The following is a 27,223-nucleotide window of genomic DNA, read 5'->3' on the forward strand; positions in this document are numbered from 1 at the left end:
ACCATTTTTTTCCTCTTGCACAGTGATATATCTCTACCAGTAGCCTGTAGCACACATTTTCTCAGAAAACCCAATTACCTGGTAAGCAAGTCCTGGGACCATCGGACCTTCTTGCTGCAGCCACTTTGCAAACCTCAAACCGACAAATCTCACTCAATTATAGCTATTAACTTCATCAGTTGTACAGGTTAAATCCCGTATATTAATGTTAATTTCACTAAATCTATAGTATCCTAATCAGTAATGGCAGGACAAGATGCCAGCAGTGCATAGCCACTAGGCCGGTCACACAATGAACTCCAGCGCTGTTCTCTAATCGAGGGAACTTGACTATAATTGAAGTGTTTTATTTTTGCCCTTCTTTCCCCACATAAAAGACCTCCATGCCAATTAGCTTTAAATCCCCTTCCCCTTTTTCTTTTCATGCTCTTGAGCGGGCACAAACCGTCATATTCGGATCATTTGCATTATCCAAAGCCAATCTGCTTTGAAGTTCTGAGATCCTGTAAGAAAAAGGCTCCACTTATCCCACATGAAAAAATGTTCAAAGCGCATAAATTCAGTGGAACAGATGTACATTATCATTGGATTTGCCTCTTTTCCCTCTCCCTGCTCCTGTTGGTAATAGACTACCTCATGTCCTTCTCATCCATAACATTTAGCATCTTGCTTTTACAGCGGCTCGCACCCTGCTGAGCCAATCCGCACTTCAAAGCTTACTGTGTATCTACTGGAAACAAAGCACACACAACATTTCATGGCAGCCTCTTATTTCCTTATATTTGAATCAATATCATTGCTGTCAGGCTGGTGGCAACACGTCAACATACATTTTGATCCAAGAACAGGAATTTTCTTTCATTTGTGTTGGAGAAGACTGTAATTTTACATTTAAAAATAGCAACGCTTAAACTACTTAATGTTGCTTTTGATGCACAGGTACATAAAATATATTCAACCATCCATCGTCATCCGCTTGTACCAGTTAAGGGGAGGCACAAGTCTGAAGGGACTCCCAAGCACTTCCCCCATCATGGTGGGTGTGGTGTGTCGAAGAGGTCTTCTCATTGACAAAAACATCTCCCAGTGTCCAGAAGCACAATCACCTCTGCTGGTCCTCTCAGTGTGAAGCTACTCTAAGCAGAGCCGTGGGAACATATTTTAGTTAGGGGGTGCTGAAGGAAGAGATTGTCCCCCCAAAATGTTTTTTTTTCTGTGCATATTTCCTGTTTATCGATATTGCTTGCAATGCACAAACTACCCACTAGGGGCTGCTGCAGCACCCTCAGCACCCTGGGTTACTAAAGCTCCTCCCAGAAGACTGTGCATGTTGGACAATGATTTGAATAATGTCTTTCAAAACCTGCTATGTTACTTTGATTTTAGACTTGGGCGCTTCTTTTGTACTGGAAAAAAAATAATAATCACACCTTCAAAATGTATTTTGTAAGTCCCACTGAGATTAGGAATCTCATTTCCAGGGAACCTACAGTGCATATTTTTAGTTGTAGGGGAAACGGGAGTGCCCAGAGAAAACCTACGCACATTATTATACTGTACTTATAATAAAAGCTGATTAATTAACCTCATGTGCTCGAGCAAAACCTTCTTAGATGTGGATCAGTGTGTGCTTCAAGTATGCGTATATACAGTAAAGCCAGTATAAAAGTGTGTCCAGTCTGAAAAACTAAAGTGAAATAGTTGCCCATAGATGACATTGTATGAGCAGGTGCACTTCAGCATCCTTGGAAAACTTTGAACAGTGGAAATTGAACAACAGAGCACACACCTGAGTGCTTTCACACATAAAAGTCCCGGGTCACTGAGATGGTGCTGAGATGAGAGGAAGGACAGTGTCTCACGGTGTGGTTTCAAAGGCGTGAATGCATTACTCAAGCGTTACTTTGCACTGCAGAGGAAAATCTCCATGAAAACCAAGGCTATTACCAATACTGTATGTGAGCAGTTGAAAGGAATGTAGATCAAAGTCACACAGAAAAATGTCAAAAAAAAGTTTTATGGCGGAGAGGCTAAGAGCAGCCCATTCAGCTGCTTGTGTGAGGTGCTGAGTTTTCCAAAAGAAACTTTAAGGCTTGAGTTTCAATTTGAGGAGCAAAGTGCCATGTGGTACAGTGTGTAACGCAACATGTTTCATCATCTTGCACTTTCAATTCTCAAAGAAATTCAACAATTTTCTACATTAGCATAAAAGCAAGAGCAAAAATGAAACCCTCAATAGTACAAAAAGTTGGACATTTGCGACCAAAATCATAATATGAGATTTCCTGATTTAGTGATTCTAATCTGATTTCTCATAAGCAGAATTAGGTTTATTATAGGTTTCACAAAACTAAGCATAATGTTCGTGAAAACATTCAAAATGATCTTGGCGCTTCACCCCTTTGGTAAGTGTGGCTTCTGTTAGCGGCTGAAACGTGTGAAGCAGTGGCAGTAAAGCCCCGGTATAAGCTGTTGGGCAAGAAAGGCCAATTGTAATGACGATATCAGTTCAGAGGAAGGCAGATTATGTTACCAAAAGGCAGACCCTGATGGTCAGCTCTGCCCAGAGATAAGCTGCTAAGCCCCACATGAAAGTGAGTGTGCATGTTGAGGGCATGGCATGGGGAGCAGCTGTGCAGAGCCACATTTGGGGACACCAGGCTGGAGAGGCTCCGGCCTCCGACCATAGAGAGGGTGTGTTGAAATACTTGTTTTGCTTTGTTTTTTGTGAATATTTAACATTTTTAAATCTATAAAATGACACACTTAACATTTTTTTCCCTCACATTTACAAGGGTGCCAATATTTCTTGTTGGCACTGCATGTGAATAGGGTGAACCCAATGCAGGGGACTTGGGCTAGTGCTTTGATGCTGTCAGCCATTTGCATTAATAAGGCTGGGTTACATTTTTTTTTCGATACCAGTACTATATACTACCAGTACCGATAGCTATTTGTCGTCTAGAACCAGAAAACAGAACAATAATGTGTGGAAGATCTGCAAATTTACAATATCGGTTTCATCTCCAATGTTAAGAAATGTGTGAAAAATGGGGACTAATTTGGTAGAAATTGTGGCATAAAAGAGGGAAAAAATTGGTTTAAAAAAAGGGCAAATTCAGGCAAAATTTCAGATAAAAATGGTGGGAATTGTAAAAAAAAATAGTGAAAAATTGGTAAAAATGAGGAGAAAATTGGGGTAAAGAAAACGAAAAAATGTGTAAAAAAAAAACCAAAAAAAACCCAATATATATATATATATATATATATATATATATATATATATATATATATATATATATATATATATATATATATATATTTGAGCCGAAACCAAGTCATTTCCTTTGATTCTACTCCTGGTCCAACAGCATCAAAACTTTTCAGTACGTATTTTCGACACTTTTAGTTTTTTAATATAGTACCTAGGGCTGCTCGATTATTGAAAAAATGATAATCACGATTATATTAGTCATAATTGAAATCATGATTATTCAAAGAATTATTTGTTGCCTTTTAAAAAAATGTCTGTGTTTATTTTATTTATTTATTAATCAAAAAAACTATGCTGAATATTTTCTGTTTTTAAAAGTACAAATGATTTCAAGTATGCCTCGATTGAGGAGAGGTCTCTGTTTCACACCTGCCCCCTGCTGGCCAGCCCTCACACCTGCACAAGTAAACTGAGCAGTGCGGCCTGATGACATCATCACACAGTGCTGTTTGTTTTTATGTCAAGCAAAAGCATGTGCCATGGCACGTGAAATGCAAAGGGAAAATGATCCCAGCGCCATGAATTAATGCAAGTCTGCTTTGCTTTGTGACATCACCTTAGATGGACAAGCAGGAGGGCATCCTTAATAATAAAAATATATAATATATATATACTGTATATATGTTTTTGATTATGCTATTTTTGTGATCGTTTAGTGCAATAATCGAAATCGTAATTGAAATTTGACTAATTTCACAGCCCTTGTGCCTAAACTTTTTTTTCGATACCATACCGGTATCATTTAACGGTACCCAGCCCTATACATTAACTTAAACATCACACATGTTTTAAAAATAAGCCATGTTTGGCTTCCATGTACTATGTGACAAGCATGTCCTCCACATGTCTGAAAACACTTATAGCTTTGTGTAGACATGACACATGACACTCTCACTGGTGGCTTTGGGTCAGGCTGTTCATAGGTCTGAATGTTGTTTATAAACATTCAGACACTTACATATTCTCTAAACTTCATGGATGGGCAACTCAGTTCACAGGGATTAGATTATTATTTTGTATAAATGATACTATTTAAACCTGGAAAATGTGCTTGGTTGTCTTGGCTACAAATGTGACAAAGTAAACATAAACCTTCAATAATCTGACAAAAGTGTTTGCTTGACGCACTGCTTCTCCTGTGAAACTGGCATTAACCACACACTCGTGTTAATACAGGTTTGTCTTTAATATTATAAAATGGCATTTCCCTTGGCACAGGTTTGCTATTCAATAAATAAAGCTAATAATCAATAACCAATCTACTTTGTATTTGAACTAAACCGTTATGGAAACAAGAAGTAGAAAGAATGGCAGTGACATTTTCATATCAAACATCAAGAGAGAGAGAAAAATCTGCTCGAGTTGCCCTTCTGTATTACATGGAGTTAGTGGAGTGCAATCACAATGAGACCTTCAACTTTTTCTACAGGTTTTTCATATTTTGAAAAAAACATGTCTATTGTCATAATGCAGTGAAATAAGGAACTTTGACCAAATGGGGAAGTTTACTGTGGATATGACTAAGATTTATGCCTTGGGTTACCCTGTTGGAAGGATAGTGTCCAGCTCATGATTGCTTTCTACATTACATATAGTTACTTACACAGGATATCTGCTCACCCCAACCGCAAACACACTATGGGGCCGTGAATAGTAGCTTGTACAGTTTTGCACTGTGCTAATACCAAGGCACTTCTCATTAAACAAATGTTACGTGGGGGGAAGAAGGCAGGTTGATTTTTAACTCAAAAAAATCTCAAAGAGGTCCCTCGAGTGTCGGACTTGTGTTCGGATGAGCAGACATTCTTGTGAAGTGTCCCCCGCAGAGATATTGGAGACAACAGGCCAGTCGCAAAGGCATCCAACATAGGAATGAGACAGCTGAATGAAGCCCTGTCTCAACCAAGCCACATGTCGATCCTTGGCAAGCATCGGGGACACATGGAGGCAAAATTTGAGGGCAGCATAGACGACAAGGGACAGAGAAGTGGCATAAAATCATAGAAATTGCAGGCTTGCTCACATAAAACTTTCAAAAGGTGTTGAATGTGAGTCACTGTGTAATGGTGATTCAGGGTTTCAGACAAATGTAGTGTACTTCTAATTAAAGTCTGTTCAAAAGCTACTAAAGAGCACTAAGAGACGTTTAAAAAAAGAGGATAGGATGAAACAAAGTTAGGTCAAGTGGTCATAATGAACAAGCGTAATGGTTTTAGTGAATGCAAAGATATCACATTATCAATAAAGCTTATAAAATTGCTAACAATATACACCATATGTACAGTAATTGTTATAAAAGAGCATTCTTCACTCCTAGGACTACTCTTCTTATATGTATTTTAAAATAACCAATAAAAGTTTAGCTAAAATCATAACAATTAGGATACAATTAGAGGTAGCAGCAGATTTGGGATTTCTGTTCATTTTACTTCTCAGCAGGTTCCTTCATATTTTTTTCCATGGGGATATTGCATGTTCAAATAAGAATCTTCATATTGTTCATAAAACTTGGCCAAACACCCGGCTTTAAATACCATTCATTCAAGTGGTTTCTCCACAGACACCAGTGTCGTGACACCCACAGGCATTCACACATAACAAACAGAGGCTCTCTCACAAACACACACGCTATGCCCAGCTCTCCAATCAACTATCCTTCATATTGTCCATTTTTTACATCACTGTCTTTCCTCCTCATATCCAGGTGGCTTAGTGGTTTACAAGTGTGATGCTTCTGGATACAGTTTGTTATTTCTGAAGCAGCAGCTGTGATCCTTATTGCCATATTGTGGCCAGGGAACGTCCTTGCTGCTTTACCAAAACGTTGTTATGTCTGAAACATTTCCTTGCAGCGCCCTTTGTTGTGGGTTCCCAGTCCTCTTTCCCACTAAACCCAGTCAGTGTTTGGAACGAGGCTATCTGCGGCCACAGTTCGCTGGGCCACTCAGGCTGTCGGGCTGGTGCGAGTTGTTCAGGACTGGTAGAAGTGGTGGTAGTGGTGGTGGTGTTCGTGGTGGTGGTGATGCTCGTGCCGCTGGACCACCTGTGCCAGCGCTCCGTCGTAGAGCACCACACTGGGCATGTCCCGTACCTGCTCCTTCTCCACCACAGCCCCCGTAGAAGACACATGTCCCAGGGCTCGATGGCCTTGATTGTCTTTCGACCGTTGCTTGAGTTTGCGGTAAGGTGCAGTCGATTGGTGGGGGGGCGTTTGGCTGAGCATTGCCGGGGCAGGCGGATTTCCTCTGCTTCTTATTGCCCGGCTGCTGTTTTGTGCGGGAGGGGTCCGGCTGTGAGCCTTAGGGGAGCGGATGCCGTGTTTACCCGAGTCGTGCACCCGTAACCGGACAGCGTGAGGACCGTCGGGGGTGTCCACAATGGCCTGCAAGCGGCGATGGTGGGGGTGAGAATGTCCATTTTCGGGTTCCTGTGAGCGAGAGCGAGTTTGGTTTGATGGCCGCGTCTGGGGCTCAGCCTTTGTTGTCTCTGCTGCAGGCACTGTGATGAAACATGGAATAGTAACTTAGAAACAGAGGAACATTGTGGGAATAACACACTCTACTGTAACCTTGCACATATAAAAGTTGTATCTATAATTTTAGTGAATTTATTACATTTAGATCTTAGCATTAACTGTACAGCAATTACTGAGTTTAACTGCGAAGGTCAAACATGTGAAATCTGAATTAGGCTGCAGAGAGTGCTATTGAAAAGCACAGTTTTGTGATGCAGAGACCTCTAATCTAATTACTGGCATTATTGTTTCTAAGCAAAGGTTTACATACCCTGGCAGAACTTTCACTATTTTTCAAAGAATATGAAAGATAACACTGAACACTGATCACTGACAGTTAGTGGTTGTGTGAAGTCATTTATGGTGGAACAACTGAGTTTGCGACTTTTAAATCATAATGAAAAAAAAAAAAAAAAATCACCCTGATCACTGAAAAGTTTACATACCCCAGTTTTTAATACAGCTTGGAGTCTTCTGTGGTAGTTGTGGATGAGGTTCTTTATTTTTTCTGATGGTAAAGTGGCCCATTCTCCTTCTGAAACCCTCCAGTTCCAGTTTGAGATCTCCCCACAGTGGTTCAACGATATTAAGGTCAGGAGACTGAGCTGGCCACTAACGGGACCTTCACTTTATTCTTCTGGAACCAGTGGCATCAGCGAAACACCTCCATATTTCACAGTGTACTTTTTTTGGTCTATGATGAAAAGTGCACCATACCTTTACAGGAACTGGATACTTTTGGCCAAGACGAATGGGCCGCTTTACCATCAGAAAAAATAAAGAACCTCATCCACAACTACCACAAAAGACTCCAAGCTTTCATTGATGGTAAAGGGGCTCGGTATAAAGAACTGGGGTATGTAAACCTTTGATCGGGGTCATTTTGGTACTTTCTTTTTTCATTAGCATTTAAAAATAGCGAACACAGTTGTTTCACCATAAATGGCTTCACACAACCACTGACTATGGGTGAAAAAAAACGTTGTGTTATCGTTCATATTCTTTGAAAAATAGCCAAAAAATCAAACATTCTGCCAGGGTATTTAAAGGGACTATACAGAGCTTAAACATGTAAGAAATCAGTATTTTCCTTCCCACATGTCCCAGCAACATCCTTATGTGTAGAATGAGCTCAGTCCTATTCACCACAACTGCCTCTAAAATTCTCAAAAAGGTGTTAATTCGGTCCGAAGTGCCGTCATGCACGAGCTTAATATAGAACCTGCAGTTATGCCTAAGACCTAAGGTGGCAGTAGTGAGTATAAAAATGAATAACTTGCATCTAGACGCTTTAAACTTTTGAGCACAACTGTATTTTGATGTCAACTCCTCTTTTAATCAAGCTACTTTGGCCCTGATGTTTCAGGCAAGTCCAGTATTTCCGTCTAACTTCTCTAAACGAGTGCTGCAGAAATTAGGACTCTTGACTGATTTTTTTGACTGTCCTTTGTAGCACGTCGATACTTCTGGCCTTTGTCCACTCACCAGTTCCGAAGCGGGAGGTGTAGTTCTCAATGCCTGCCAGATCCAAGTAGTGGTTCCTGCGCTCCAGGTTCTCGTCCACACAGTGGCGCTGGCAGCCCGGCTGGGTGTGGTGGTCACTGTGGTGGCGCCTGTGGACACAACAGCCACCTCTCATTAGGGCTCCACTGGGCAAGTCAACGTCATATAATAGTGCTGGTGAAAGTCAAATAAGTGTTCTTTATGATCAAGCAGCTGGAGAATAATGGCTGTGGAAGTAAGAGTATGACTGGAAAATCACAGGTTTAAAACTCAGCGCAGGCAATAAGAGGTTACACTTCCTTGACTCAGCAAGGATGTAGGTAAAAATAGCCCAAAAGTAACTTTAAACATGAATCTTCCAACACCAGCCTTAAAAGGAGGGTGGTTTACCTTAGGAGCGCTCGAGTCTTTTTGTCTGCACTCTTGGGGTCTTCAATGCACTTGTCATTTTTTTCTCTGGAGTGGGACGTCTCTGTTTATGTGCGAAAAACAGGAGGCTATTATCAAAAAGAGCTGCACACAAGACAGCCAACCACACACACATACCATGACAGTCACACAAGCCTTGAAGAAAGCAACCTTTGTTTTAGGGTTTTACTTTGAAGATCTTTAGAGAGGGAAAAACAATGCTTCATTTATTCTATTTCCAACTCCTTCTCTCTTACAAAGAGTGAACAGAGCTGGCCTCAGAAATAGATTATTAAGGATGCAACTTCTGATGCCGCCTGAAATTAGAATGAAGGCACATCACAAAGATTCAAAGCCAGTTCTCTCCATCGCTCAGATATATATTTATAGCTAAAACAATAGGATGCAAACACACAGGAAAATATACTTTTTTCAGTTATTTCTCCCTGACTCTTGTTTACCAAGTCGTCAGTGAGAAAAGTTAAGTTGAACGTAGCTATATTTTCCCGGCAGCTCAGAGGAAGGGGGGATGAAAAAAAGAACATTTTAGAAAAAATGGCTGTGGTTATCAAAAGGACTCAGCACAACTCTTAAGGTTTCTTTCAGAGTATTTGAAGGCGCTGGGGGTGGGGGGAAGGGGAGCTCTCTTGGCTCTGTCACTCCCCCCATCATTAAAAATGAACCCCATTGAGTGGAAGAGATGGAGCGAGGCAGAGACTGCGAGGAACAAAGCTGTGACAGGCCTGAAGCAGCCGCCTTTCTACGTGACAACACAGTCGTCTCTGGGTAAGCCCACAGCGGCGCTGTACAAGGGGACCCTAAAATGCCCTTTCTGCTCTTGTGCCTCCATCCGCAGTCTCAGCATTAGTTGAAATTGACAAACCTTGTGTACAGCTTCTCCACCGCTGGCTGGAATCTGGGGCAACAGAGAGCTTGACCCGGAGTGTCTTACTACTGCTTGGAGAATGGTTGACAGATGCATCCACCACTTCGTAGATGGTGTGAAGCAAGCTGGTGATGTCCTACAAGACACAAAACACACAGCTATATTGATGGTTCTCATACGTGAGAAAACTGCCAGTGTTTTTAAAGCATACTATTTGTTCAAGTCTGTCAAATAAGTTTACAAGTAAAACAAACAGTGACAACTACAGAGAGCACTCATGTCAGCAGCTGAAGTGATCATACATAGTATGATGTTATACATTCATGAAAGAAGCTGAGGAACATAACAGAGATGTCAAGCCTGACACCAGTAATACTAAACAAGGCGTATCTGTTAAATAAAAAAAACAACATCTATTTTTAAGCTCAAATTCGATTCAAAATGTCATCTCAATAAATTACACATGCGTGTGCTAATATAAGTCACAAGTTGACACATTACAAATTCCATGTTGATACTGCAAAACCTAACCTAAGCCACAGGTTTCGATTTGGCATACTCTTGTGCTCTGTGTAGTGTGTGTAAAGCAAAAAGTAAGTATACCTCTCTGGTAACTTTGCCACTGTTGTCAAAGTCATAGAGGGTGAAAGTCCACTCCTGCCTGTTATCTTCCTCCACAGACACGGCACACTCCAGCTCCTGGGGGGGAAAAAACAACATTAATCCATCAAATGTACAGTGAGAGTATACGTGTAGTCCCGCTTTTGCCCTAGTTTCTTCCTGGGGGGAGGTAATAAACAGTGTGTTGAGAGTTGACACTCACTTCAAACTGGAGCTGCTTCTGCGGCCCTGCGGGAGACTGGCTGTCCCTCTCCAGCATCTTCTCCTCCACACAGCAGCTGCCTGTCTTCTCCGGAGGTAGAGCCACTGTAGACACACGCACACAGATAAAAGCAGAGCCTGAGGAAGGAGACGCTCTGTGCAGTCATGACCTGAGGATATGCCGCTGCCTTCATGTGTTCCTTTCAACGCACTACTTCTGAATTTGGCAGTGACAATTAAGACATTACACTTCCAATTTTGGTTGAACATTACAAAAAGCCAAACCTTTACTGTCTTAAGTGTAATTTTCTTTCACAATACACTTACTGCATGGTTACCCTATATGTAGATTTCTGCATACATCCAAACGCCAAATAAAACATATATGCAAAGGCAGAATTATTATATGTTTAAGCCTAACCCATTACTGATAATGTACACTACACTTGTAATAGTGCATGTCTAGCCGCTTGTGAGTAGGGACAGCCCCAGGGGGTGCACACAGAGAAATACTGTCTGACATGAAACTGAAAGGGATAACACGTCTAAAACATGAGAGCCTTCTGCAGAGTTTGAATATAAATGAATGGGATAAGGACAGAATGAGAAGATCAAAAGGCCTATAGGAGGCCCCTGAGTCCCCGCTCAATGCAACAGAGCTCTCATGTTATGGCTTGACATTTAGTAAGTATTCACAGAGACACACTGAACGCCTATAGGGGATGTTAATATGTCATGTGCACTGATATTTGCAGACTCTCTATCACCACACAATGAGCAGCGTTTGAACGTTTACACAGTGAAACCTACAAAACTGTGTCCATCTTAGTATGTTGTAATAAGAATCAGCATCAGGCTTTAGATGACTGTAAGTTTAACCATTTTAGAAGTCTAAATGATCCCAGTATACAGTTTTGAAAAGCAGGAAAGGGAATTGCACCTGGCAAGAATAAACCTCATAATCCTTTCCTTAAAGGAATAACAGAATCTCATGTTATTAACTAAAGCTGAGGCGTCTTACTGCACAGCTGCCATTGTTTCAGCAGATGGTGTTTTGTTCTAATGCTCTAGGACACAGATCTCTCACTGTGGACGACTTTCTCGCTCCTGCAGATCTGCGTTTGAGTGGCATGTCACACAGAACACGCACCGAGCTTTGGAGGAAACGCGCCATTTTGAAAGCACCGTCACATTACACCTCTGGTCATTTAGCTTTGCATGAGCGTCGGGCTGAGTGGCCATATCCAATCGGAACCCTCCATACACAGGCAACCCCGCCGCCTCCCCCCGCCCCCCCTCCATCCGCCACACTTTGAAGTTCTGCTTTCAAACCTTTTGGAAGAGGATCAGAACGGTTGTAAAACAGAATCACTAATTAATTAAGCCAAGTCAAATCTGAAACACTGTTTGTTTGCTCGCCAACAGAGCAGACACAACAGCCCCATTTCTTTCCTCCTGATCCAAAGCAGATCAAAGCAGACCTGTCTCATCCCTGGGCAGGGGAAATGCCAGAAATGAAAGGCATCATCGCAGGGAGCTTTTACCAACTTTTTGGAGAGGAGCAGCATTCAGGGTCCTGCTGTTTGATCATCTGAGGTGCTCAAAGGAAACATTGTGTGTGAGGGCAAATCTGTTCGGTCGCAGACTCAATATGGTGGGAGATGCTTATCTGGAAGCTAATGAAATGCCGGGAGGAGTAACAGTAATCTGCTATCGCCCTCCTCCCTCTCTCTCAGCCCAACACAGACATAAGCCGTCTCTTCATGAGAGAAACAGCCGCCAGAGGGTTGGCGGTGTATCAGATCTGAGGAGCAACTTGAGGGCACTGCGGGCTGGCACGGGCACCACTGTCCCGCTCCAGCGCCCCGCTCCACACACGTGCAGCCACTTGAACACAGCGGAGCGTTGGTGAGTCAGGAGGTCTGCCACACACTGAGCCAGCACAGCATACTGTATTACACCAACATGATCTGCCTCAGATCTACATCCGACTGCAGTGAAGTGAGAACTATCAGGTGATTTCAAATCGAGATGGACAAAACTGGCCAACACTGCCAAGTCCAACAAGGACATTCATTCATCTGGTAGCCACACACTGCTGGAGAACACTTAAAAGAAGAGCGAATAAAAAGCTTGTGTAAGCCGTTCTTTTTGCATGCTTGCTGTATCGATGTAAAATATCCTAAGGATGCTTTCATCATCGAGCCTCAGTTCTTTTTAATCCGCAGAAATGTTCTTTGAAGGTTCCTCCTAAACCCAGAGGAGAGAAGGCTTTCAAGTATGAGAGCCCTGTCATTTCTCTGCACACGTTTTGTTTTAGTCATTGAGTTTCTTATTATATGACATATAATATAAACACATATAATAAGAATCCATTGCCAGCTGTCTAATTTTGACATTTAACCCCAGGTAATAAGATGTTCTCCAAATCCCCAAGGTGACACTCCTAAAGCCAATATTACAGCTATACTTCACACTAAGAGAGTATCGCAAATATAACCTTCTATTACAAAGACATAAATCATAGAGAATAAACAGAGCAGCCCTGTTTTAATGAGGTCCATCTGTCTTACGGAGAGACAGACTGTGCTTTTAATGACTAATATTAATACCGACACTTATTGTAGGTGTCATTTCCTCTCCCAGTCTATTAATCCGACCACACAGGGCAAACAAGTAATTTTATTACATTTTTCTCATAACCCCCGCCCCTCCTCACATCTCATGTTGACTTTAAATGCAAGGCAAACACTTTCTCTTTGTGCAGCTCTTAATCCAGGATCACATCGCATCAGGGATAAAACATGGGGGAAGGAGGCATTTGGCGCAGCCCGTTGGGGGGAGGGCCGGGCGAAAAACGACAAAGGTAAAGAGACTGGATCAGCACATTGTTGGGACTTTGAAAAAGGGGTGTGGAGCGGTAAATACTGATAAATGAGTTGGTTTTACTTTTGTTTTGAAAAGCAGTCATGGTAAAATGGACGTAAATATCTTACCTTCTAAACGATAATGTTCATTGCCAATCCCCTCTGCACAGTTGGCCGTGGAGTCCTTAAACAGAAAAATAATTATATCATTGGTTTGAATCAGATAAAACAAGTTTAGTGACACAATTTCCAAGCTCTACCTTCCCATAGAAACTGATGTATATAGATACAAATGATTCAATTTCTGACTTTCTATATATAACCAAAAGTTGGATACAGAAGTAGGACAACTCACTGCATCTACATGGAGAGTCTAGTCTGAAATGGAGCATAATTGCAGGACTGGGACAAACTGGCAGAATGAACTGAAACTTGCAAAGTTTCTAAATCCAAATCATTGCTGTCTCTGAGCTGCAGCGTGTTCTGAGAAAGAGGTTTGGGCTGTGGGGCTATTTCTGTGGAGGCTGACAGTCGTTGCAGAGATACGTTTGTTTTTATCCCAGGTCATTTTCACCCGGGCCTGCTGGCAGCTCCGTATGTGAGTACATACCACAAGGACTAGAGGCTCAGCTTCACTATGGAAAAGTCTGACTCAGGTGTCCACGAGGTATTACAATCATCAACAGGAAAACCATTACTTATGGGCTGGCAAAACATACCTGACGTTTCAGAGTTTACTCCAGTGTCTGGAATCACACACGCCTCTAATAACTTAAAGGCGTCTTAAAACATTAAAACAACAACCATGAATTGGTGGCTGAATATTTGCATGTGCTACATATGCTATAGATATCTTCTTAACGTCACACATAAAAAATGAAGAAATTCATCAGTTTTGGAAAAAGATACTGGTATGTTATGTATTGACAACACCACATAAGAATTTGAATAAAAGTAGGGGAATGACAGATCAGACCTCTGACCTGCTGTGGGTGGCCTGACCTGGAGAATGGGGGAGGCAGGGCGCAGCCTAACAGGCTGTCAGATCATGAGGCTGATACCTTCAGAGCCAGGCCTCTGGATTAGCCCGTATTTGTTGATGGTATGGGCAGGTCAAATATACATATTCTGAGCTTGCTTTAATGCAGATTGTTCTCAGCTAGAGGTAATTAAGGAGAAGTGTAATATGAATACAACAGCACTGACAGCAATTTCAACGGCTTTTTGTTCAGTGTGAAAACCTATATCAGAATCTAAACTACCAGACTGTTCTGCAGCCTCAGATAGACGACAGGCACTTCAGCACAATGCATTCCAAGAAGGAAAATAAGAGAAAAAAATATGTTCATCCTTTTAACTTTTATAACATAATTATTATCATAACAACTGTATATTATGACAAAAGAGAGAAGACCTTTCTAACAAAAAAGTTACATCATTCTTTCAGTCTCTTTCACCCAGGAAACACAACAGCATCCCGTATTTGTTGTTGTTGTTTTTTGTTGTTTTTTAAGAACGAATGATCCAAAATTATTGCAAGGCTAGTCAAGAACATGAGAAAAGGGACAGAGGAATGTGCTAATTGCTTGTTGACTGCAGTGATGGATGGGAACTGTATATTATTGGTGCTCTGGGGTTTGTCTAGGAATTGCTATGGTCAGTTCATTTTTACTGGAACTTATAAGACTCTACTGGGATGGAAGAGCTTTAGTTTAACTTGAAAGCACACGGTTCAGAAAATACTGTCGATTCATAAAGCAGTTGTTTCATTCGCTATCGGTTGTTCATTAGTGGCCTTTAATCCGTGAAATTTAACATAAAGGACATTAATTATGTTATGAGTACTTCTGGTAATCTTTACAGGTCTGCCAGAAGAAAACAGCCATAACCTTTGCGTAAACAGTCGGCACCTGATCATTTCCCTGATAGACAAATCCCCTCATAGACACACATTCCAGCCTTTGGGGGAAACCCTCTCAGATTGTCTCCTGAAAACATCTCCCGGGGACATTCTCTGAGCATATGCAATTGGCCCGGGTAAAGCGTGACTCTCCGAAGACTCTCTGGAGGAGGGTTTGAAGGAGGCTCTGACATTATGACCCACCACGCAAGCTGACAATTTATGCGACCGACGACAGTTCCCCTTGATTGCGTGCCAGCGGAGGGCAGGCCTCGGGAGCAATGGCAGCACCACTGGCACTTCATCAAAACCAGGGGAAAAATCTAATTGGGACTATGGCCGGGTGCCTCCTGCTCTGTCTGTCGCCCCGGTGCAAGCAAACACCCAAAGCCCCGCGACATCCAGGAACAGTGGTGCCGACATGAATAAGGAGCTGCGCACATAAAGGCCCATTTAGTCAAGTGGGTGAGTCAGGCGCTTTGGCAGAGGCAAGAAAGAAAATAAAATTATATAGTGATACAAAAACATGTCCTTTGTCCAAGTGAGAAGTTTGCCATGTAGTTATTTTGAAGCTCGATACTGGAAATTCAAATTATTGATGTTTATTCTCCACACAAACTGCACTGGGGCTTATGTAATGGGTTTCTGTGTCGGGGCAATGGAATTTACCACAGATGCAAACTTTTTTTTATGAGTGTTCAAAGCAGCACGGATATGATTGAGAGCAATGAAATGGGTTGTTTCAAAGGGGCTGAATACATATGTTACTGTGGATCTAAAGCTTTTTTTGTCATATCTTTTTCAAAGCCTTTTACATTTCTATTTGAATGTTATTTCACAGAGTAATTAATAATCAGTGTAAGATTTTTACAAATAGAAAGAAGAAAGACTGTTACAAACAAAAATAGCAAAAACAAAATAGAAATAATTTGAAGATCTCAAAACTTTCTGTCTTTATATTTTGCCTCCTTCTCGACTGAAGAGCAACAGTGTAATGCCTCATTTGAAAGCTAAGACCTACAGAAGTTATCGAAACTTTGTTGTCACGTTTTTGTCACATTTTTAATGCATTTTTTCATGTTTTTTGTGGCCATACCGCCTTTGCTCTGTCCGATCCCGTCAGACCTTGGAAGCTAAGCAGGGAAGGGCCTGGTCGGTACTTGGATGGGAGACTGTTTGGTAACACCAGGAAGCCTAGCGAATGTAGTGAGTGAGTGAGTGAGTGGTTGGTGGTGGTCGGAGAGGTCGATGGCACAGACTGGTTGCCTCGCTTCTGTCAGTCTACTCCAGGGCAGCTGTGGCTACAATAGTAGCTTACCACCACCGAGTATGGAGTGAATGAATAATGCAATGTAAAGCATCTTGGACTGTCCAGAAAAGCGCTATATAAAACCAATGAATTATTATCATTATTATTATGTTTTTGTTGCTTTTTCATTTTATTGTTGCTTTTTTTTTTGTGTGTTTTATTGTCACATTTTTGTGTCACTTTATAGTTGCATTTTGGTCCTGTTTTTGTGCGGTTTTGTTGCTTTTTCATTGCTTTTTTTGCTGTATTTTTGCCGCTTTTTGTTGTTTTATTGTCACATTTTTGTGTCACTTTATAGTTGCATTTTTGTCAAGTTTTCTTCAAGTTATTGTCCCTTTTCTGCTGAGTTTTCATCATTTTTTCATTATTATTTTTTTGCTTTTTTGCTGTGTTTTCATTCTCGTTTTTGTTGCTATTTTCATGCTTTTTTTTTTTTTTAAGCTTTTAGATTTGGGTAAAGCCAAACTGGAGAAAATGTGCTTGCTTCAGGTGGGGGTTAAGAGGTTAATTTTCACTCTTCCCTGAACTTATCATGCGATATAGTTTTCCAATGCAGAAAGCTATGCGCAAAGCTAATAAGCAAAAGTCAAGAGACCTGCAAATAAGCTTAGAGGTGTAACGTTACCGGCAGAATGTCTCTTGAGAGGAAATACCCTTCCCCTCAACCACCCCACAGAGTAAACTGAGATACACAGGAGGCAGTTTCAAAAGACCAGGCAACAAAACACAAATCTGGAGCATGGCCCATCCTCCCAAGTAAAAATGGTAGCACATAAACAGAACAGATAAAGCTTGTAACTTTGCATACATTTTCATATTTCGTTGTAAAAGGTGTGGTTCTCGTGTGATGCATCACAGATGTACCATAAAGGGAATGTATGTGGGGAAGGGGTGAGTTTTAGGCTATTCCCTTACAGACAAAGAATTATGCAGGCCCTTTGCCAGCTCACATTTAGACAAGCTGCACCTCAATTGGATATAGCTTCACATTCAAAACCCGAAGTATCCAAAAACGTAATCGTGCCAAGACTTTACCGTAATAAAAAAAAAACTCATGAAGTTTGTGGCTGAGACTTGAAATGTAGCCCTGATTAACTTCTTTCACCGCCTTATTATTTTTTTGAAGACAAGTGTAGCCCGGCACAATTATTCACAGTCGTACTAAAATTTGAATTGTAACCAAACGCACGTGATTGTGGTATTAGTCGTTTAAAAACCTCTTAACTGAGCACATTTTCTCCAGTTCGGCTTTACACAAATGTAAAAGCTTCCCGACTGGAGAGTTTACAGCCTATAAGCCAGTGTAACGCCTCATTTAAGATAAAATAGCCTTTATAAAAACAATAATAAAAACAGTTTTGTCATTCTTAGCTTTCAAATGTAATCAAGTAACTGTCTACTTGTTACATTACATTTGAAAGCTAAGACCTACAAAACAGTTTTTAACTTTTTTGTTAAATGGTAAATTGACTCAACTTCTATAGAGCTTCTCAACCATTATCAGGCCCAAAGCGCTTCACCGTAAGGAACCAGTCATTCATACACCAGTGTACGCAGACACTGGAGGCAAGGAGTGTCTCGCCCAAGGACACAACGACAGTGTGCATTTGTGGGAGTTGGGATTCGAACCCGCGACCAACTGTCGACGCTTTTATGTCGACAACGCAACATAAAAGGGTGGTCATTTCTGAAGCGTTTTTGTGATATTTTTATTGTTTTCTTTCTTTTTTCTTCAAGAAGCTTTTAGATTTGGGTAATGCCAAACGGGAGAAAATGTGCTTGGTTCAGGTGGGAGGGGGGGTTAAGAGATTAAATGTTAGTCTTCTCTCCAAACGTTAATGCTTCTTGAGTTATTTAAAATACATGCAGTGGATTAAAGCTTTATTTTACAATCATAAATCTACTCGCGCTACAAATTGCAATTACTTTTTTTTCTCTTGTGTAACCCTCATGGATCTATTTATAGCTTGTTTTGAAGATTTTGTTCTCGGGATTTCCTTGTAACATCAGAGAAATTAGCAATAACATGGCTGTGGTTGGATATCCAGGCCTTTGCTGGATTGACACCAATGTTTAAACTATTAATGCAAGGCAACATGCAGCAGTAAAACGTAACAGGCCGAGCTGGAGTCGAGAGCAAAGTTGCAGTTGATGTGAGGTAGTGGAGCAGAGCCCTCCCTAAAGTGTGGCTTCAAAGGGGATCGGCTTTCACACATGAAATAAAGATCTCAGATAATCATATGGCATAACAAAGCTGACTGGAGACGGTCCCATTTATAGAGATGGGGCCGATTTGCCGACGGCTCCTGCAAACACCGAGCGCTGGCAAATGCATCTCAGCGCTTCGCTCCAGCCAAACAAGGTAAATCTGTTTCCAAAAGGTCCGCCGCGGGGCTGACGGTGTGATGCAATTCCTCAATTCACCCCCGTTTATGATGGACAATATCAAAGTCCAAGAACAAACACATTCTACCAAACTTAAAAGCAGTCAGGAGTAACAAAAACAAATTATATCTGCTGGGTTTTGTAATACATTTATTTTGCACCTTTGATAAGAAACCAAAGGCCTCTTCAAGGGGTCACAAGCGGGAGGGTCTTTGATGTGTAGCTGTTAGAAGAATATTTGGGCTATCAGGTTTGTGAAATTCATACGGGATTTGCAATATTCTCCAATACTCGGTCTGACGGTGTGAACACGTCATGTAGCCAGCCATTGCGGCGCTCGCAACATAATTCAAACTGACGGGAAAGACTGGGCACTGGCCATTCAGGATGACTTAAGTGCAATATGACATTTTAGTGGCACATCAAAGACAGACACCTCCTTTGCGAGCAGACTCCGCGGCCCCACGCCTGACACCCCTCATTCTCAACACACCCACTTCTCTTCTTCGTTTCCTGCTGCACCCCAGGAAGTAAATTATAGCCGTGGAGATGGCATACATCACCAGGCAGATTTGAAGGAAGCATAGCTCTATGATTAAAGCATGCACGGTCAGCAACAGTGGGGCCGGAGCAGACACACGAGGGACATGTCAGAAAAGTTCACCCCCCCCAACCCCAAAAAAAACAAAACATGGCGACTTAGAGAATCCTCTGTTTAGGATGCTGTCAGTGGTGCAGCAGCCATTTCCACATGTCAGATTAACATTGCAAACAATGATGGTCACATTACCTCACCCACATCAAAGGCCGCCTCCTCAAAGGCTCAGTGGAATATTAGCAGAGATTTACAGCCTTGCTCGGAGCTCCAGAAACATGCTGATTTGAGCTAATCGCCGCCCCTCGCTTTTTACGTGTTTTGATGTGTGAAGTTAGCCAACACTTTAATGACTCATTTACTCAAACTTTTACACCTGCAAAGATAAGCTTTTATGGCCTGGCAAACCCCTCGGGAGCTAAACTTTAGTCCTTACTCAAAGAGCCAAACAGAAAATGTCTAACCGCTCAGGCAATTCACATTTATCACATTGTTTATCAAACGCTTATCTTACCCGAGACAGGGGGGAAAAGAGCAAGAGTCGAAACGCATAATCATTAATGCAGTTTGCACAGCCTGGCAAACCAAGATTTGTTTTCAAACAGTATCAACGCTGCTGTTTATTTGTGGCATTGAAACAAGCGACTATTCTTCAAAAGAGTAAATATCTTTTTGTTCTGTCATTTTTTGTTCAGTTAGCAGCCTAAAAAACCCACAATGTGTTTTTACAGTCAGTCAATAATAGTAATAGCTCCTTAGGAAACAACAACATCAGAGAAATAAGCCTTTTAGAGGCTGCAGTGGACCACAGTTAGAGAATCCAGGTAGAAGCTGTTCTTCAGTAGGCTGGACCTGGCCCGTAGACTCCCCATTCTCCTCCCTGAAGAGAGCGTTTGATGGGTGCCAATTGTAAGACCACCCACAAATCTGAAGGCGGCTGTCCAGAGCCATTATGGCCTTCTAGTTTACTCCGTGGAACTACAAAAAGGTCATGTCCTATAGATCTATAGAAGTTAACAGCACCGTTGCCTCTGTTTTCGCCGTTAAGTTTCTTTGGAGGTTATTGGGGAATTGAAGCTGGAGACCCATTCACCTGCAAACATTAACTCCTGTAGGAAACTCCACAATCCTGAACAAGACTGTCTAAAGAGGCCACTGGAGACTGGCAGCCCGTAGCTTGGCCTTGATTTACAGGTGGTCTCCTCCTGCCAAGAGCAACAAGTCACAACATTTGGGTTCCAGTAGTGCTACAGGCAAGTTCTGCACAATGAAAAGTGCACCCTTGCTGCCTTTGTGGTTTTCGAAAAGAGCTCCATGTGACACAAGTTCACCCAAAGGCTTTTCCCTTCCTGTTGTAATTATGCGATATGCACGGCGTCAATCAAATGTGCTGATATACTAAGAATGGTAATTGACTTGATGACAAAACGCCTGTCTGTCTTCAAGGTTCAAGTGTCTACTCGGGTAAAGTGAGTGAGCTGTGCTGTGTCTCGGGGCCCTCGGTAATTAGTCGAGACTTTCTTTTGAGGAGAGACAGTCCTTGAGGCGTCTGGGTGGCTTCAGACGCCACACTCAAGAGCTAATCCAGGGCATAACTACGCTTCAGTCAGACTGTCTACCTCAAGGGCAGCAGAAAGCAGCTTCCTAAAGCATGTGCCACCGCCGCGCTTGTGTGCACAGGAAACACCTCAGTGACTTCCACGGTGCAGTGTGTTTTTATAGTGAGTCACTTGATCCTTCATATTTCTGCGTGGCTCGCTGGTGTTGTAACATTTCAAAGGGCTGCAGTGTCTGAAAAAGCTCATTTGTCTTGGACTGAGGACAGTGGATGTGCAATTCTGAGAAAGAACTGTTTCACCCCTTTTGAAACCGCTGTGATGGATTGGATAAAGCTCAGAGCTGTTGCAGTAAAATTAAATGTCAGCAAATCCTGGTTTAAACCTCCCTTTTGGCACAAGAATTGAGTCCATGTGCCTTAGATCTTCTGCCTTTTGCACAATTCATGGTTCAGAAAGGCCAGTTTTTATGTATTTATATTTCTGTATCATTGATGCACATCATTGAACAGCTGCTGTTTTGTGCTCCCGTTCCCCTGATTCAGCTGTGAGTAGATGCTAATTGCTTAAATCATGTTGATTAATTCAACTTTTAGATAGGTGTTAAGTTCCACCTCTAAAATACTGTTGTACTGTCAGAAACTCGAGATTATTTGGACCTGCAGACAGGACAGTTTAGCATGAGGGTGAAGAGTGGAAAGAGACAATAGCCAGAGCCACAAGGTGAGCTACTAACGCCATGGCCGGCCCAGTGCCGTAGGGCTGCACAATATTGAAAAAAAAAAAAAAACGAGTGTGCAATAATGCGTTCAACGATACGATATTATGGCAATATTTTACTAAACTGTTTCAATTTCAACACAAATCGTATTTTTGGCAAATTGTGTCAAAACTGAACTTGCATTTATTTGTATTGGGCTGAGTTTGTCGTCCAGTTAGATGGAAGACTTTCGTGATTTTTCAATAATGCTAATTCATAACCATCAATAAATCAAGCTGTTTTTGTATCATCCATTATCACAACAGGAGTTGCCTCACAGGGCTGCACATCAAAACACCAGTATTACATAAAGAAGCCTGAACTTCCTTATGTGTATGGAGGGTCACCATACACTCACAGACATGTTCACAGACATGTTCATAGACATGCACACAGTGTGCAGCAGACACTGGCAGCCACAAGCCACCACCTCTAAACATTGCTCACATCCGACCTTTTAACTATGGAGCAATCATTGCAGTAATTACAGAGAGTATTTGACTAAGCAAGTAAACATAGTGGCAAAAATACACTTCAGCTACTATACTCAAGTGCAATGGGGTCAAAGGCATGCTGCTATTCTTAGACTGTAGGATTTAGGGTTTTGTCATCACTCACTGTGATGAGCAGCGTACTGTGTGCCTCTAATTATAATACTGGTTAAGAGTAGCAGTAGTAGCAGTGTGCTGAAAAGAATTGTACATTTTCTGTTGATATAACTGGATTAAGGAGGCTTTGTCAATTAGGCACCATTTAAGTAATTAGGTGCCAAGCAACAATGGGACTGAATATGAATTACAAATGCAAAAGCGATGGACTGAAGTTTTGGGAGCAAAGAGGTGGTTTGCTTCACTGACACTGTGACTGGTGAGGTCCTCTTTGGGCCAGGGCACCTGTGGAGCATAAACACACCAGGGAGGGACAGCCTTCCTTTCAGCGGAGTTACTCTTCTGTTTAGCTTTCCTTCCACCTCTAACATCCCTGCACAGACAATCAACCTCCTCCAGCCCAATCCACAGGAAGAGCTGAAGAGCCCTGGATCCACCGTCCACATGAGGCACAATGCCTCCCCTACTGTTTACCCAAACCCACTTCCCCCATACACTCAATCTAAGTGAATAAAAGAAAAACAGGCACAGGGAAACCCCAGTGGGTGCACTAATAAACAGATACAGATATTCTGTCCACACATGAAAGTATGTGCACTATATTTGTCACTGCCTGTGTGGAATCTTATGGGAACTCGATAGCACTTTTAAACTGTTGTTGATTATTTCCTATTTGAGTACCACTTGCTCACATTACACTCCAGTTATTATAGATCAGCACACAGTCCAAAGAGAAAACTCATTAGCAAACAATGAACTATTTTTGTTATTTCCACTTGAACAAAGCGTTGTAAACAGCTGCATAAAATGTCCACTAAACTGACACAACGCAGCTACAGCATCCAGAAACCTATAAAAAAAACTTTATAAAAATGGACAGGACATCAATTTTTACAAAGGAAAACATCTAGCTACAGCAAATTTATGATTTGGCGATTACTCCTGCGTGACCCAAAGCATGCAGGAGCCAGAGAAAGACACTTTGATACCAAACCGGTCTTTTATTTGGGGAAACAAAGCACTCACTCTCATCTGCCAATCCCCCGAGATTCAGGGCACAGCTTTTGATCGTGGAGTGCAACTGTAAACACTTGGAACGGTCAGAGGATCAAATGTCAACTAATTATGTTATGCCTTAGGTAATGTTCACAATATAAATATGTAAATCCCCCCAAAAAAACACAATCTTCCTATTCATTAGATCTGCCAATAGTTGGGATATTCTACCATCATATTAATAATAACGCGAAGACTTGAAATAGGACAGTAAAACGCTTACAGCTGTTTCCATCAGCTCTATCAAATGTCAACATGCCAATGGCACTGCACCCTCTTCATGCTTCCAATTGTTTGACAGGAGGCCCATCATTCACAAAAAAGGTTCACTATATTCTTTGTCAACACGGTCACACTCATCCTGCTCTCAGTAATGTGATGTGAGATGTGACAAAAACCTACCTGCAACCCCTCCCTGTCCTGAAGCTATTTAAAAATGTCAACATAAGCCCTCCATACTGTATTCTCGTGGGAAAATTGAAAGAAAAACTCACAGGGCCCCTCTATGGGCAGGTGCAAGCCCTCTTTCCCAAAGGCAACGGTCTTTTCTTTCCTTTTGAATTAGGATTTCTACTGGTCTCTTCAAAGAGCAACAACAGACCCTCAGTCCTCTGGGAGCAGAGACCCCAGAATGAGACTGCCATACTCACAATAAATGCAAAAGGCCAGTCAGTAGGAACTGGAGGGTAACAAGAAAAAGAAGGAGGAAAAAAAAACACAGAAAAGGCCGTCCTTCATTGGAGCGAGAGGCTGTGAGAAAATGTTATTGAAAGCTTTTGGACAACTTCTACCAAAACAATGTGTACTTTAAAAAAAGACAAATTAATAAAAAGAATACATTGTAATGGAATGAGAGACAAAGAGGATATGGATGTCTGAGTATTGGAGGTATTATCTGATGAACCATAACAGTTTGTTTTAATCTAACGGTCTTATCAAACATACAGAAGCTCATATGGAAACACAAGTGAAGAGTAGGCAGGCGTCGTGGGGAGTGGAGGGTCAGTTTACTCAAAATAAGGAGGGGCTTCAATATGAAAGGGGAGGAGTCAATAATGTCTTACAAACACCTCCCTGCATAACCCACTTCAAATGCACATGTAGCCACTACCAACTCAGGACGAAACACAGCGGACATTTGTAAACAAATAAGACCCTCTGGAGGGAAAGAAAGTCTTAATATAATGCATATTAATCTAATTAATTGCTGCAAAATATTGTACTGGGAAAACCCAATAAACAGGCAATGGAAACATAAACGTCTAAGCCCAACATTGTGAAAAACCATCCATGCTATGTCACTGACATCATTCTGCGGGGGTAGTGCAACAGATCAAGTTTATGGGTAGGTGCAGACACCATGCTGCACACAGGGGAGAGAGCGTGCCAAGGCTCACATGACTGACATACACATCCACCTGCCCACACCACTCACTGTCTGAGAGCTGCGGAGCTCCAAGCCACACGCCATGTGTAACTATAATGCCCATGAATGGCTACAGGCTGGCGCAGGATAAGTCATTAATTCAGCACTCACTGTCAGTCCTCCCCTGGTCAGTTTTGGCATGCAAATACCAGGAACTCTTGGAACTTAGCTTTGTAGTAGCTTTGTGCCCGTTGTGAAGCATCATTTTTGTTGAGGAATCAAGAGCATTCACACTAAAACTCTAGCTTAGCCCATCTTCTTGTACGATCAGGTCACAATACTTCAAGCCAAGGGTTTAAGCTTTAATTTAATGTATGTGTGGCTATTGTGGGATGTTGTGTTGATGAACAGTGGACTCTACAAAAAAAAAGTGACAACCACCCCCGGTCTCCCTATCCAAACACAACAGGTAATTGGTATTATCGGGTATTGAGTCCGGACTCCTGACATTGTTTTCAGATGACTTGGATGACGATTATATATATTTTTTTAATATGATCATTAGCTGAGAAAACAGCACACGGAGAGGTCCAGTTACAATGCGGTCATTTGAAGAAACTTGCCACTGCAAGACAATATCAATATCACTGAAACAGGAACAGGAGCTACTTTATACAGAGGCAATTACATGTGGACTTTAGACCAATGCCATGGCTCCATGTTTTACATCTAACAGAAAATACACCTTGCATAGATCCAACGGTACAGATATTTGTCTAAAGGACACCAGACCAATACAAATGTGACAGTCAATGAACTGATACAGTATGTGGGTGAACAGACCCCCATTCTTTGATAAGCTTCAGCTCACCAAAAGAAGCTTTAAGCTTCTGTGAAGCCATTCTAGAGGATTCACTACATTGCAACAATCATATATGGTGCTTATGGGGATGCAAAAATGTAAGAAAAAGACCCTAAAAATAACTAAACTCCAGCATATCTCTGGGCTTGTCACCGGACTGTCATACAGCAGTGCTTTGTTTGATCCATCGTTATAGCTGCAGTAGTACAGCCCTTATGCTGTGGATGGTATTTGGAATTTGAGGTGCGCGTGAATAAGAAATTTCAGATGTAGGGGGGAAACTTTGTATACAATAATCTTTTACATGTATGTCAATTACAAACAAAAGCTGTTACACATAAAATTTTAGGGTGTAAGTGAAGTAACTCTTGAAAGCAAAACTTTTTGTTCGAGCGCCGCGCAGGGCAAGCTACTCACCCGTGGAGTCAGAGCGCAGTTGTTCTTGTGTGGATAGTCCTGCTGATAATACTTCTGCTTTGCCAGCCAGTCGTCGATTCCCTTCTTTGCCAAACAGGCATTAACTACAAAACTGTCGCCTAGAACAAAGATTGCAACATCTTTAGCATCCAATCGCCTCTCTGCTTTTGAGATGAAAATGTGTCTTATTTGTGCGTTTCAAGCCGTACATTCTTCAAACTATAATTTCAAACTTTGCCAAAGGTCCGGGCAATTAAGTTTAGATTTTATTCATTTAGTGAGGAAAGTGAGCTCACCTTCTGGACTCTCCCTTGGTTTACAAATAGCAGCTTGAGAGAGAGAAAGACAAGACAATACAGTTACTAGAAAGTAGCGCGGCACCAGTAGGACAACAAAAAGCGGAGATTTCTTAAAAATAAGACCTACCATGCTTCGAGTGCAGTTTACCCATTTCTATGCATCGAGGTGAAGTTTAAAACCATCAGAATGAAAAATAATTCCAAGAAAAGCGAGTAGCCGTGGTATCCAGACAGCGGCGCGTCCGTGGAGACGAGAGTAGACTGCGCTCAGTACAGCGCTCTGGCTGAGGCTGGGAGCCAAGCCATTCTTTGATCCAGAGCTGAGCCCCGCCACTGACAAGGCTCAGCGGTGAGGTAGGCGCACATCCGGAATGTCTTTCACAGTAAAACTTTGACAGAAAAGAATTTGGCTGAATAGGTTGCGTTCACGTGACATCACAACGCTCTGCAGAGCCCATAGTTTAAAATTGAGGTGGAGGGCGGCTGGGAAAAAAATACGTTTGTTAAGTGGTGACGTCACAGCTCTACTTCCGGATAGATACAGACGGCATCTCTGGCATCGCCCATATATGGTCATGTTGGAAAACAGTTAAGGGGAAAACAATTTGGAGAAAAATCTAAACTTTCTCTAATTATTCAAAAACTACTGTAACAAATGCTGAATTATGAATATAGTTTTCTACTAAATAAAGATACAAAGACATGGGGAGGAGCAAAGTGGTTCAACAGCCCATAAATACAAAAAAAATGGAGAATGCTAACTTGATGCTACATGTTAGCATCGGGCTAATGCTAATGGTTAGCTAGCGCAAGCTACAACTGCAGTCTTTTCACTT

General features: G+C 41.8%; 1 protein-coding gene across 1 annotated transcript; it reads right to left on the reverse strand.

Moving 5' to 3' along the window:
- Positions 1-4,437: 4,437 nt before the first annotated feature.
- On the reverse strand, positions 4,438-26,697 carry nkd1 (NKD inhibitor of WNT signaling pathway 1). The gene is made up of 10 exons (XM_079554561.1): positions 26,515-26,697; positions 26,385-26,417; positions 26,089-26,207; positions 13,404-13,458; positions 10,409-10,512; positions 10,189-10,284; positions 9,583-9,721; positions 8,682-8,763; positions 8,274-8,401; positions 4,438-6,772 (listed from the first exon to the last, which is right to left on the reverse strand). Exons 1-10 carry the CDS (start codon positions 26,537-26,539, stop codon positions 6,246-6,248), a joined length of 1,308 nt encoding a protein of 435 aa, XP_079410687.1. The 5' UTR covers positions 26,540-26,697; the 3' UTR covers positions 4,438-6,245.
- Positions 26,698-27,223: the final 526 nt, after the last annotated feature.

Source organism: Gobius niger, assembly GCF_951799975.1.
Source record: "Gobius niger genome assembly, chromosome: 4".
Lineage (NCBI taxonomy): Eukaryota > Metazoa > Chordata > Actinopteri > Gobiiformes > Gobiidae > Gobius > Gobius niger.